Source organism: Crotalus tigris, unplaced genomic scaffold (genome assembly GCF_016545835.1).
Source record: "Crotalus tigris isolate CLP2741 ecotype Arizona unplaced genomic scaffold, ASM1654583v1 scf7180000017545.3456711, whole genome shotgun sequence".
Lineage (NCBI taxonomy): Eukaryota > Metazoa > Chordata > Lepidosauria > Squamata > Viperidae > Crotalus > Crotalus tigris.
Genome location: NW_024096464.1, coordinates 1,900,608 through 1,913,842, shown reverse-complemented (window position 1 = coordinate 1,913,842; position 13,235 = coordinate 1,900,608). Strand labels below are relative to the sequence as shown.

The 13,235-nt window shown below is 38.2% G+C and overlaps 1 protein-coding gene across 19 annotated transcripts in view; it reads right to left on the bottom strand.

Moving 5' to 3' along the window:
* DPF3 (double PHD fingers 3) overlaps window positions 1-13,235 on the bottom strand; it is a 243,535-nt gene that overhangs the window by 64,440 nt on the left and 165,860 nt on the right. For all 19 annotated transcript variants that reach the window (XR_005555560.1, XR_005555574.1, XR_005555577.1 and 16 more), the window contains 2 exons: window positions 9,846-9,973; window positions 7,176-7,271 (listed from right to left, as the gene is read on the bottom strand). Coding sequence is in view for 11 of the 19 variants with exons in the window: in XM_039334076.1 (XP_039190010.1) it covers window positions 7,176-7,271; window positions 9,846-9,973 (224 nt within the window). In the remaining 8 variants the exon portion in view is untranslated. The remainder of the gene's footprint in view (window positions 1-7,175; window positions 7,272-9,845; window positions 9,974-13,235) is intronic.

Genomic DNA, 13,235 nt, shown 5'->3' with positions numbered 1-13,235 from the left:
AACAGGAGCTCACCCCATTGCACAATGCTTGGGTATCAAACCTGACAAACCCAGCCTCTTTAAATGCTGAGCCATTGTGCCTCCTTTTAGAGCTGCAAGGTCCATCAATTAAGGCTAGGTGCAAAACAGTGTCTCAAGAAATCAATGTCCTTCATTCCATGAGTCATATAGATAGTCCTTGACTTACAACCTTTCACAGGCTGAAAGCCTCAGAATGCATACTATATGGCCAGTAAAGCACTTCTAGGCATTGTAAAACATTGTGATGGCTTGCCCAACTCACATGACTGCATTTCAGGAACTTGGCAATCTATTTGTACTTACAACATGTTGCAAAATGCCCTGCAATCATGTGATCACCATTTGCAATCACTACTGCTGGCTTGCCCAAAGAGTCAATGGGGAAGCCAACAGGAAGGTTGCATGAGGTGTGCTTGCTGCATTTGAGATCTATTCTCCCTTGTATTGAAGGATTTCCCCTCTCTTCCATGCACATGTGAGTGGGTGGGGGTATAATTCTCCTGTGTGCTGGAGGAACATACCTCAAATCTAGCTAAAAATGTGAACAAACACCAACTTAATAACTGCCACTGGGAGAGCCAGGATTATGATTGTTAAGTGAAGCAGTCATGTGGCATCTAGCTTAATGACTGCTTCACTCAACAGCCAAGATTCCAGGCCCATTTGTGGTTATAAATGGAGGACTATCTGTACACTAGACCATTGTTTATACAGTTTATACAAAAACTGAATCTTAATTTTACAAAATTTTACAGAAACTTAAAGTAGCCAGCACGACTACCCAAAATCCTTGTCAAAAGCAACCAATTAATAACCACATTCAACTGATGAGGAATATGAAGGGCAAGAACTATGTAATTAGCACATGATCAGACATGGCAGACATCCTTAGTTTGTCCTGGCAATTTTAATTCCTATTACTAAATTATTGAGAGTCAGAATACCTTGGCAATCCTCAGAGAATCTCTGAGTAATAATAGCATCAATATACAAAGTTCAACTTGCAAGGATTAGCAAAGGAAAGAACTAAGTTTCAACATCTTTATTAATTCCTCCTCTGAGGAGGTTCGTTAAAGTTAAAACAAGGACACCTTTCATAAGGCCAATATGATATTTCTGTTTTCTACAGTTGGGATTACATTAAAAGTAGACGTCTAGCAATATGCTCTGTTTTAATTGTTATCTTATTAAATTAGTAATTGCTTTTTAGTTTTCAACATGAAGTTAGGTATTCACCTAAATATATAAAAATCAATAATAAGTTTACATTTTAATATAAGGATTCAAATTATGGCATCTTGCAAAGGATAAGAGAAAGCAAGGAAATGACAAAGCAATTCATCTTTCATTGAGATATTGCACAGTTCTACCGGACAAAGTAGACTGATCTATCAGCTAATATACTAGGACCATGATCAGCCTTAACATGATAGAGAGACTTCATGTGTATCCTCTCAACTGAGATCTGAGTTGGAATAGTTTAATGGTAAAGCAACTACTGTGCTTACAGCTTGGATAATCTGCAGACACATTAGGTTTTTAATCAAACATTTTTAAAAAGTGTTTCTAACATCTTTTTAAAAATTATTCCTAGGATCTGGAAAAAATAAAAGAAAGAACTTGTTTTCCCATTTGTAGCATCCTATCATTACTTATGGGCCTTAGCTTTTTCCCAGTTATTGGAGAGAATGGACAAAAGGTTGCCCATTCCTGTAAAGTTACTACAACTGATTTACCAATATGGACAGGTTTCGGGTTTTAAAATTAATAATAATAAGACTAAAATATTATCTAAAAATATGACTAATCTGGACAAGCAGATTTTGGTTAATCTGACAGATTTTGAAGTTGTTGATAAGATAAAATATTTGGGGGTTACTTTATCTGTTTCTAATGTAAAATTGTATAAAAATAATTATGAAAGGCTGTGGGTCAGGGTACAGAAAGACTTGAAGAATTGGGAGAAGTTACAGTTATCTCTTATGGGAAGAATTGCAGTGATTAAAATGAATGTCCTACCAAAATTTCTTTTTTTGTTTCAAATGCTACCTATTTTAAAGAATGAGATTAATTTAAATGAATGGCAGAAAGGCATTAATAAATTTATTTGGGCAGGGAAAAAACCAAGGGTAAAGCTTAAAATTATGCAAGACTTCCGTGAGAGAGGTGGACTCAAGGTACTGAATTTGAAATTATATTATGATGCTGTGGTTTTAACATTAATTAGTGATTGGGTAAATTTAACAAATGTAGAAATACTCCATCTGGAGGGTTGGGATTTACTTTTTGGATGGCATGCCTATTTAATTTTTAATAAAAAAGTGGATCGGGTTTTTAAATCTCATATTATAAGGATTTCTCTACTTCGGGTTTGGAGGAAATATTATAAAAGTGATTTTAAAATACCATTATGGGCTATACCTTGGCATGCGATAGAGGGGATAAGGAGAGGAGTTAAAATGGATAAGGTCTCTTATACACAACTACTTAGATGGGATGGTCAAAATTGGCAGTTAAAATCTTTGGAAGATTTACTACATGAAAATATTGCCTATTCATGGTTTCAATACAGACGAATACTGGTTAGATGGAAGATGGATCGTAATATGGGCTTGCTCAGAGAAGATGAAAATCTTTTTAAACATGTAAAGGATCAAAGGCGAACTCACATTAAGAGAATTTATGGGGTTCTAGTGGAACTGGACTCAGAATCAGAACTAATTAAAGACTGTATGATTAAATGGGCACAAAATTTTGGTGAACCAGTTCTACTGGATACCTGGGAAATTATGTGGGTGAGGAATGTCAAATTTACACAAGCCCAGAATTTAAGGGAGAATTTTTATAAAATGTTTTATAGATGGCACCTTGATCCACAAAAAATGTCTCTTATGTATCCTGACTTACAGCCTAAATGTTGGAGATGTGGTTGCCTGGATGCCACTTATTATCATATTTGGTGGTCGTGTAAAAATATAAAAGCTTTTGGGATTAAGATATGGTGGAATATTCAAAGAATTTTTAGAAAGAGGGTAAAATTTACTCCACAATTGTTTTTGTTAGGTATTGTTACTGATTGTGATGCCAAGGAGGTTATATTGATGTTAAATTTGATTACAGCCGCAAGGCTGTTAGTAGGGCAATACTGGAAGAAGGAATCTTTGCCTACCTTGCAAGAGTGGTTTTTTAAAGTTTCTTATCTGGCGGAAATGGCAAAGATTTCGGCTTTTTTAAAGGAGCAATCGCAAGAGAAATTTTTTGCCGTATGGGAAAAATGGATAAATTTCACACAATACAAATTGGATATAAAAAAATATCATTTAGCTTTTTTATAACTTGTATATAAATTTTGATATTTTATAGATTGCACTTTTTCTCTTTTTTCTTTTTTTTAATCTCTTTTCTTCTTTCTTCTTTCTTTTTTTTAAGCACTTTTTTATGCTTATGCTTTTTTTGTTATATATATTTTATTGTTAATCATTTTATAAGTTGTTTAATTTTTTTTAGGATTTTTAAAATTTTAATTAAGCCTATATTCAGCTCTGGGAAGCTCGGGGGGGATGGAGGGGGTGGTTTGGGAGGAGTTGGGTGAGGGTTGTTTTGTTTTTTATTGTTGTCTTTTTGTTCTTTGTAAAAAATTTTAAAAAATTTTCAATAAAAAAAAAGGTTGCCCATTCCTGTTCCATAGCAATTATGCCTCTACAGAAACTACAGACCATAGTTGCTCAAAGTTGGCAAGTTCTCCCAAGTTTGCTGAGGAATTCCAGAAGTTGAAGTTCACACAACTTAAAGTTGCCAAGTTTGAGGAACACTACAAATAGAGCATTACCACTGTCAGCAAGAAATCTGAGATGGGCTTCAATATATTGTCATGTCCATTTCATACTTTCTGCTAAACTTGCAGGAAATGAGAACTGAGGCTATGTATATGACATATATGAACAGGAATGACATGCCTCTCCAAATTCCATGTGATCCAAGCAGTGACAGAACTTCGCCACTTCATGGAACAATAGTAATGGATTGTTGACAGAATTCTAATTCCTTTATTCCCCTTAAGTACCAACTCAACGTTAACTTCAGGTGATTCATACAATGGGCTAAAAATGAAGTAATAGATGTTGAACTGTTCCATGGCAGACTGAAAATGGAATGTCCTTTATGTTTTCTTGATGTCCCTTGGTGTAAACAGCTCCCTGAATTTAATGAATTAATTGGCATATCAGAGAAGGTGCTTGCACTTAAAACGGTATATAAGTCTCATAAATAAATAAATAAAAGGTGACGGTCTCTCCTTCTTGCACTGTCTCAAGTTCCGGAGTTATGGCTTCATTGTTATAGGATGATACTTGAAGCCTTAAAATCACAGTCTGGAATTCTATTGCCTGGAATCCAGGTTGCAAATAGCAATCCATATTTTGAGACTAGAATGGGCCTCTCAACATTGCTAAAAAGGGAGCAAAATGAAATGCCCATATGCACAAATATTGCATACATGCATGAATATATATTGATGCCAGTTTAGGCATCAATTGCTGTGTTAAACAGAAGTAATATATTAAAATAATAGAGTTGGAAGGGACCTTGGAGGTCTTCTAGTCCAACCTACTGTTTAAGTAGGAGACCCAATATCATTTCAGATAAATGGTTTTCCAGTCTCTTCTTAAAAACCTCTAGTGATGAAGCACCCACAACTTCTGAAGGCAAGCTGTCCTACTGTTTAATTGTAATAACCATCAGGAAATTTCTCCTTAGTTCTAGGTTGGTTCTCTCTTTCATTAGTTTCCATTCATTTCTTCTTATTTTGCTTTCAGGTGCTTAGTTTAGAGAATGGTTGACCCTGTCTTCTTTGTGGCAGCTCCTTAGATATTGGCACACTGCTATCACGTCATCCCTAGTCCTACTTTCCATTAAACTAGACATGCCCAATTCCTGCAATTGTTCATATGTTTTAACCTCCAGTCCTCTAATCATCTTTGTTGTTCTTCTCTGCGCTCATTCCAGAATCTCAACATCTTTTTTTATATCGTGATGACCAAAACCAGATGCAATGTTCCAGGTGTGGTCTCACCAAGGCATTATAAAATGGTACTGATACTTCACGTGTTCTTGATTCTATCCTTCTGTTAATGTGGCCTAGGATAATGCTGGCTCATATTTAAATGGTTGTCCACTAGGATTCCAAGATTCTTCTTCCAGTTAGTACAATTGAGCCAGGTACCACTTATTCTATACCCGCGCATTTGGTTTTTCTTGCCTAAAAGTAGAACCTTACTTTTCTCTACTTCTACCCTACTTTAGAACTTTGTAGGGTTTGGGCAAGGGGACTGGCCTCTTTACAGTAGCCATGTAATTCTAGGAAAAAGGCAGCTTCTCTCCTGAGTTACACACTAGAGCTGCCTGTGCACATCCAGGTGTTCTGAATAGAAATTGAAAGCACAGTACTGCATGGTTGGGAAGATTGTAATCAGATAATCTCTCTGCCAATTCTGTTTTCTATCAGAGTACTGTTACTGACAACTCAAGACCCTGTTCTCCATTTTTTTTAATGTATAGCCTGGAATAGTATCAAAGAGTTCTTCAAATTTTCAGTAAGAAAAATATTTTCTAATAGACCCTAATAAGGAGCAGATGTGGACCAGCTCTAAAACTTACTCTGTTTACTACAAACTTACTCTGTTTGCTTACTAACATCCCATCATTCAACAAATTCAAAAATACACTCTGGAAATAGGCACAGCTAGGGCCAAGATGGTAGAACAATCAACAGGTGCAGCTATGTCTGCCTCTGTGTCCTATGGTCATCCTTAAGTATCAAACTGACAATGTGCCATAGATGTAAAATCCTAAAATAAGAGAAAATTGCTTGTTTCTATTTTTTAAGCACTGCAGATTTCCAAACCCTTGCTAAATTAGTGCAGGGTGGTTAGTGACCCAGAGCTGCTTCTTTCCCGCTCCATCTTTTAATGAATAAATAAAATGGGAATAATGGCCATCTTACTTTAAATGCTGAATTGCTTCATCTGCAGAGAGTAGAACTTATACAATTTTCACAGACACAATGGGCAAAGATTGCAAGCTTCCCCCCCCCCCCCATGCCCTGCCCCAACCTGAACTTTCTTTTACTCTCAGTTCTTGGCTAGAAGAAAAGTGTGGGAAAAGAAAGAATGGAGAGGTCACCTCAAATATACTTTTTTCTCTCTCTTTAGAATGCACTCCGCCCCATCTCCCATTAGAACAGAGCAAACCTGCATTTAAAGTGATAAAGAGGAGATTTTTTTGTAGCCCCCTAATTCTAGCACTGGATGCATCCTGCATTCTGTACGTAGCATCTTCTAGTGTACCTGGAAACAACACAGCTCTTGTTTCTGCCAACTAGGACATTTACTATGAGGCTGCTGATGGAGTAGATCAGTCCTGGTGAATATAATAGAGTTCTCTGCTGGGAAGCTGCTCCAGGGACCTTGTAGGGGCTGGACTTCTCTCAGTTCCGAGAGCCTGCAACAGTTCACCCCAGTGGGCTGAGACAGCCAAGCAGCAGCAACAGTAGGAGGTGAGGTGAGCTATCTGCCTACTGCGTGGGTTTCTTGCCAGGGGACCTGATTAGTGAGAGCCTGCAGCTGGAGCATCATGTGGAGAAGACTGATCAATAGCCAGCTCGTCCCTGCTTTGAAACTGCCAAGGGGGGGAGGGAGGGAGGGAGGGAGGGAGGGAGAGAGAGAGAGAGAGAGAGAGAGAGAGAGAGAGAGAGAGAGAGAGAAAGAAAGAAAGAAAGAAAGAAAGAAAGAAAGAAAGAAAGAAAGAAAGAAAGAAAACAAGCAGCAAATAGTGCACGTTATGTGCCATCACTATATATGAGTGTTTTCTATATCATTTCACTTTGTGATGGCTTTATACTAAAGATCAGAGAGCGGAAAAAAGAAAAACACCAGTGAGCCACCCACAGAGAATTTGCAGGTGTGAATTAACTACCACACATATTTAATTGATCATCCTACAGTTTTAGAACATACCACATACCACTGGGTGTCATTAAACTTTGTGCCTCTGTATGCATATATATAAAGATGGGCAATATATAAAGATGCAAATTGGGATTATTCTCTCCTCCTCCTCCTCCTCCTCCTCTTTCCCACAAGGCTAAAGCAGCTTACCCGTCCTCGGGGTCTGTTTTTTCGTTTTGGAATATCTTCTTCTATCTCTTCCTCTTCGTTCACTTCATCTGCATTCTCATCGTTTTCCAAAACCCGCTGGAATTGAAATAACAAACAATAATTAAAAACAAATCCCAGTGCAACGGAAGGCCTTTTGAGCAGAATTTAGCAGAGAAAATATATCACAGAAAGAGAGATCTGGGAGAAGCCACTTAGGTCAAGTCCAACCTCCTATTTTGCCAGGACACAAATTAAATCACTCCTACAGTAATAGATGAATCCACTCCATGAAGGGGCGCTTTCCACTTTTTCTAGGAGATTGGTTAGGCTCTCAAATTGCTTTTAATATTACAGAAACTATTTGGACATTCAGCTGAAATCTGCTTTTCTATAACTGAAATCTATTAAATTTAACTTAAACCCATCCATGGCCCATACTTTATCATACATCCACTGTTGTCAAGGATAAACAGTCCCTGTTCCTTCAACCTCCCTAGATAAGACTTGATTTTTGGTCCCCTTATCAAACTTAATTGCTTTTTCTGAAATCTGATTCAGTTTGTCTGAATCCTTCTTGAAGTGGAGCCCATAAGGTGGTACAGAATTTAAGGCCAAGCTCACACATTTTATATCTGGCTAAAGAGATTTGAGAAAGTGATAACCTTACAATTCAAAAGTATCTACAGGATACTTTTACGTCTAAATCAGATTTCCAAGTGGGATATAAAGTAGTTTGACTTAGTTGTCTTGTTGGATATCTTATACTAGAAACTGGATGTAGGAGAGAAAATTTAGCTTTATTCTATAGGGGCATTGTGATGGAGTGGTGGCACTGTTGTTACAGTGCAGTATTGCAGACTAACTCTGCTGACTGCCAGCAGTTCGATCCTGACCGGCTCAAGGTTGACTCAGCCTTCCATCCTTCTGAGATTGGTAAAATGAGGACCCAGATTGTTGGGGGCAATAGGCTGACTCTGTAAATTGCTTGGAGAGGACTGTAAAGCATTATGAAGTGCTATATAAATCTTAAGTGTTATTGCTGTTGCACTGTAGTTCTGTTCATTTCTTTTGACTTTTCAACAGTTTTAATACTATTAATCTAGACTTCGTGTGTGTGTCTGTCTGTGTGTGTGCGTGTGTGTGTGTGTGTGTGTGTGTGTGTGTGTGTGTGTGTGTGTGTAAAGGTTCCAGTCTTTACTGTCAAGCCACCACCAGAAGGTAAGGTTAGGAAATTATTGCTCAAAGCCTAGGCCACTGATTTTTTCAGTACCACAGATGTGTCAACATATACATGAAACTCCTGGAGGTATCACCCAGCACATTAGAATAGATACTATCAACATGCTGAGAACCCACACAGTGATATTATTCCTTATCATCCAAGTCCTCCAAAATGTTTACTAGGTGAAATGCCTAATTTCAAGAAGATGCGTAAAGAGTACAGGATTAACTTTGGGCAAAGATAGAGGTATTGTTGGTTAATAGGTAAACTGCCATTGAGATCACAGTTCAGATTGTACTAGATAAGAATATTAATCTGCTAAAAAAAAACAGGTCCACAAAGCAGGAATGCTACTTTATCCTTGAATGACACTGGATTCTCAAGAAGTGGAATTACACAACCACAGTTAGAATACCAGCTATTAACAGTTCTAATGGCTTAGGAACAACTCATCTTGACTATTGCATTTTACTTAGGGCTGTTCTTAGAAACTCTCTTAAAGCCTTCATTGTCTGCCTTTATAAAATCTGAAAAGAAACATCTCTTTAGCCAAGCTTTTAACATGCAATGACATTACTAGGCATTTTATTTTTTCAATTTTGTAATTGTTTTGTTTGAGTGTGTAATTTCTGTTTTAAATGGTAAACCACCTTAAATATCCCATTTGAATGAGAAGAATATAAATCAAGTATATTTAATTAAGTATTCCTCCTAGAAATAGTGATATTATTTTGCCAATATGATTTGATTATATCAGGGATGCACACTTTTTCTCTTTTGCTGGTCATTAAGTACAATGCTAATGTGTGTTCTAAAAAGTATTTGGGAAGAAGGACAAAAATAAATTGGTAAATTCTTTGAAGTATAATTAAAGTCAATTAATATAATTACTCCTCATGTATTTAATCATTTTTCTTTGCTGCATTTTCCATACTAGATGCTATAGCAAAATGGATGAATGAATGATGAATAAAATTTGTTGGCAATTTTTGAAGTGCCACCTGCAGCTGTGTTCAGTGCTTCTGAGGACCTCATGCAGTCTTAGGACCTCAAGTTGTGTGTGGGGGTTTTGTCCCAGATGGAAGAAGGATGCTTTAGAAAGGCTAATTTGGAAATAAAAAGGCATCAGAGCAATAGCTAAATAAGGTGATAAAGAAGCTGTAATCTGACAATAGAAGACTCCCTGTTCTAAAGATATATCTTCCATTTCCCATCTAGAAGGAATCTGTTTTTACAAGTTCTTATTGCTAACACAAATATTTATCTCCAAAATGACACTTGTAGTTCCCATCACTTTTTCTGCAATGGTTTTACAAAATTCTGAACTATTTATTTATTCAATCCATCTTCTTAAAGGCAACACGTACAACCTGGAAATAATGATTAATTAGCCTACTTACATATGCACATACTGTCCTACAGTTTATGAACTGAAAATGTGAGATTACCTGGATCTCTTGTAGAGTATCTTCTTCTTTAGCATCTATCTTTTTTTCAAGCCCTTCTCCACGCAACAAAGCTTCCAGTGTGGTCCCTTCTGATGTGAAGGCATCCTTCTTCAGAGGCAGGTCAACTTCTGACAAATCAAACAACAATGACTACTATTACTTCCTTAAAGTAAGCAACCAGAACAATGGATAGAATAGTCATACAGTTTTCAGTTTATTCACAAGAAAGAGCAAATGTCTTTAAACACTGAGAGATACAATTATTATTTTGACATGTTGATATATACAAAAGTCAAATTTGAACTCCATGAACTAGACTTGCTGGGAAAATATTTATCTAGTTGATAATTTGAAGAGAGCTTTTACGTGGAAATAGCTCTTAGCTGATGTGGCATCGGGTCATCTTGTCTAGTCTAGAAATGAAACAGCTCAACCTGGTTAGTAGTTGGAGGTGAAAGCTCCAGAAATACCAAGAAACATACATTATATTCAAAAGTTGGAAAAGATTCTGGGAAATGGCAGTGGCAAATCACTTTGGTTATTGCTGACAAGAAAACTGAGTAGTCATGGCCATGAAGTCCCAAGAAATTGAGCTCATCACAAAGAGACTTTTCTTTTAAATTGCCCAACAGTGAAAAATACACCTTCCCTTTTGACATGATGATGCATTCTTCTAGTCCAGGGGTGTCAAACTGCCGACCCACGGGGCAGTTGCATCATACGGAGACCACGCCCACCCCAACTCCAGTACTACAAAAAAGTTGTGATACGTCGCAACACGTCACATGATGCGGTGAGTTTGACACCCGTGTTTTAGTCAGTTTAAAGTACCACAATTGGGATAAAATTCTACAGCCTGCAGCTGGATTCCAATTACTCAAAGGACTTTTCTCTTCCCATGCCTCCACTTCATGCTTCCCAAAACCACTCTGGAGAGTCACAATGTTTTGCAAGTAGAGTTTGAGGACATTGATGGGCTTCTGTCAGTGGGAAGGAGTTAATTGGATTTTTAAAAAAAGGCCTCCTTTGACTCAGGCTTAAATTCTGGTAACTTTACAGGCACAAAATGGTATCTTCTTCCAAGATATACTTTCATGTCCCAGTCTAGCTTCCAACCCTGGTAATTCCCACACATGTCCCATCTAATTATTGACTAGCCCAGGCGCAATTTAGCTACTTGAGCCCAGACTCAATTGGGCAGGTACCACAACCTGAGTTAAACCAGGTAATGGGATGTCATCTTTTATGGCCAAGCACCAATTTGTATTTGTATGTTAGTAACGTATCATTAAGGGTTATCAATTTTCCACTCAAATATTAAAACAAACAAATCTGTTTCGATGTATTTTATAGCTATTAAGCTAATCTCATTCTGCTCTGAGAACAGATATCTGATCACGTTCCAAGAAATAAAAGAAATGCTGTTTCACACACATTGTCATTTCAACCCTGGATCCTTCCTGCCAAAATTGAGAGCATACCGATAAATAACTTTTCCTGTTCTCTCCCCCAGGGTCAAGGGTGAAAGGAAAAAAAAAAGAATAGATCCCTTCTACAAACAGTATTGTTTTGAAAAAAGGAGTGTATCATTTCCAGCATCCTAAAAACTTCCCCTTGTATTGTTTTGTTACAAATATAGAATTAGGGGAGAGAACTTTACATTCATTTTTTATTGTGCAGGAGGAGCTGCTTGTTTGATTGATGTCTTTTTTCTCTATTCTTTGCCGATAAAAAGGTTTCTTCTCTTCTTCATCTGTTTTGGTTAATACAGTCTGAACTGGCAAAAGATAAAAGATCAACAACCAACTTCTGTTTCTATATGACTGGCGAAAAGTTAAAATGGACACAAATCAGTGCCAAATATGCAGATGACAACATCTGGGCTTCAGAGAGTTAGGATCAGGCCCCAACCCTGCCTAAGTCATCTTCAAAAGGGTGTCCCATACCTGAGGAAGACAAGGACTCCATGGAGAACTGGTAATAGCCAATATCTCTCAAACGAATATGTCATGGCAATAGATGAGACTTGTCAAACACAAGGCCAGAGGGCTGGATGCGGCCTTTGAAGTGGTTTCATGTGGCCCGCGAAGCCATCCTGGAAACAGTGAGGGAACGGCCTCCACTGCCTTGGCCCTGGTTCAGGCCAGCCGGGAGCCAATGTACAATTTTGTGGTGGCCATCTTGGCACTTGCCCCGGTAGACCATGCCTTGGCACTTGCTCCGGTCCCACCCCTTTTGCCAGAGACCCTCAGATCTGTCCCACTCCTGCCCAGGCCCCCATAGGCACCCTTGACACGAATGATGTAGAACTGGCCACGCCCACCCAGTAGGCCACACCCATTCCATCCATGCCCACCCAGTAGGCTGCACCCACTCTGGCCACACCAACCCAGCCCCCCCCAGGGCAACCGCAATGCTGATGCGGCTCTCAGTGAAATTGAGTTTGACACCCCTGCAATAGATTAATATCCATTTGAAGCAATTATTGCACCTTTATAATTTTCTATATAAGGCATATAACTTTATAAAATTTTACTGCATAAGAAAAGAATACATCCAATGTAGCTCTTTTTTTTCTTTCTTTCTTTCTTTCTTTCTTTTTTTTTTTTTTTTTCAGAAGTGGTTGGCCACTGACTGTTTTCAACGGATGAGAAAGGGTGATCCGGGGTCACCCAACTGACTTCATATCTAAGGCAGGACTATTATATACAGTCTCCCAATTTCAAGCCTAATGCCTTAACAACTACACCCAACTGGGTCTCAAAGAAACGCTTTACACAATGCGCATATAAATAGTTTGTCCCTTGGATTCCTTGGACCAGTTTATTTTCATAAGCTCTATGCTGCAGCTGATTCTGATAGATACCATTTAACATGGCAGACCTCTTACAATTTTTTTAAAAATTGAAATGCATGAAATGCCTGGCACATCAGAGATCTACTGCTGGGTGAATGTAACCACGCAGCTCATTAACAAAACAAGGCAGAAAGTGCCTTAAAGGGCAACTGAGTGGCTCAATGAGCAATTACATCTCATGTCAGTTCCAAATTAGAATCTATCAACATCACAAGAGTATGAAATACCAGCTCCATTTCTTCTTCCCATTCTTCCCATTTTTATTTTATGGAAAGTATTTATGGCATTTATTCAAAACAACTAAAGTCAGAAAGACAATCATGAGGTATGCCAGGGGAAGAGAAAAAACAGATTAAGCTTGCTCTGCTGGGAAATACAAAGGGGGGAGGGGGGAAGGAGGGAGAAAGAGGGAGGGAGGGAGGGAGGGAGGGAGAGAGAGAGAGAGAGGAAGATTGTCTGCTAGCTGCAAAAGATACCCTCTTCTGGGATGGTGCTCTCTGCCAGCAGCTGGGAGGCCTCAAGGGAAATGGTGG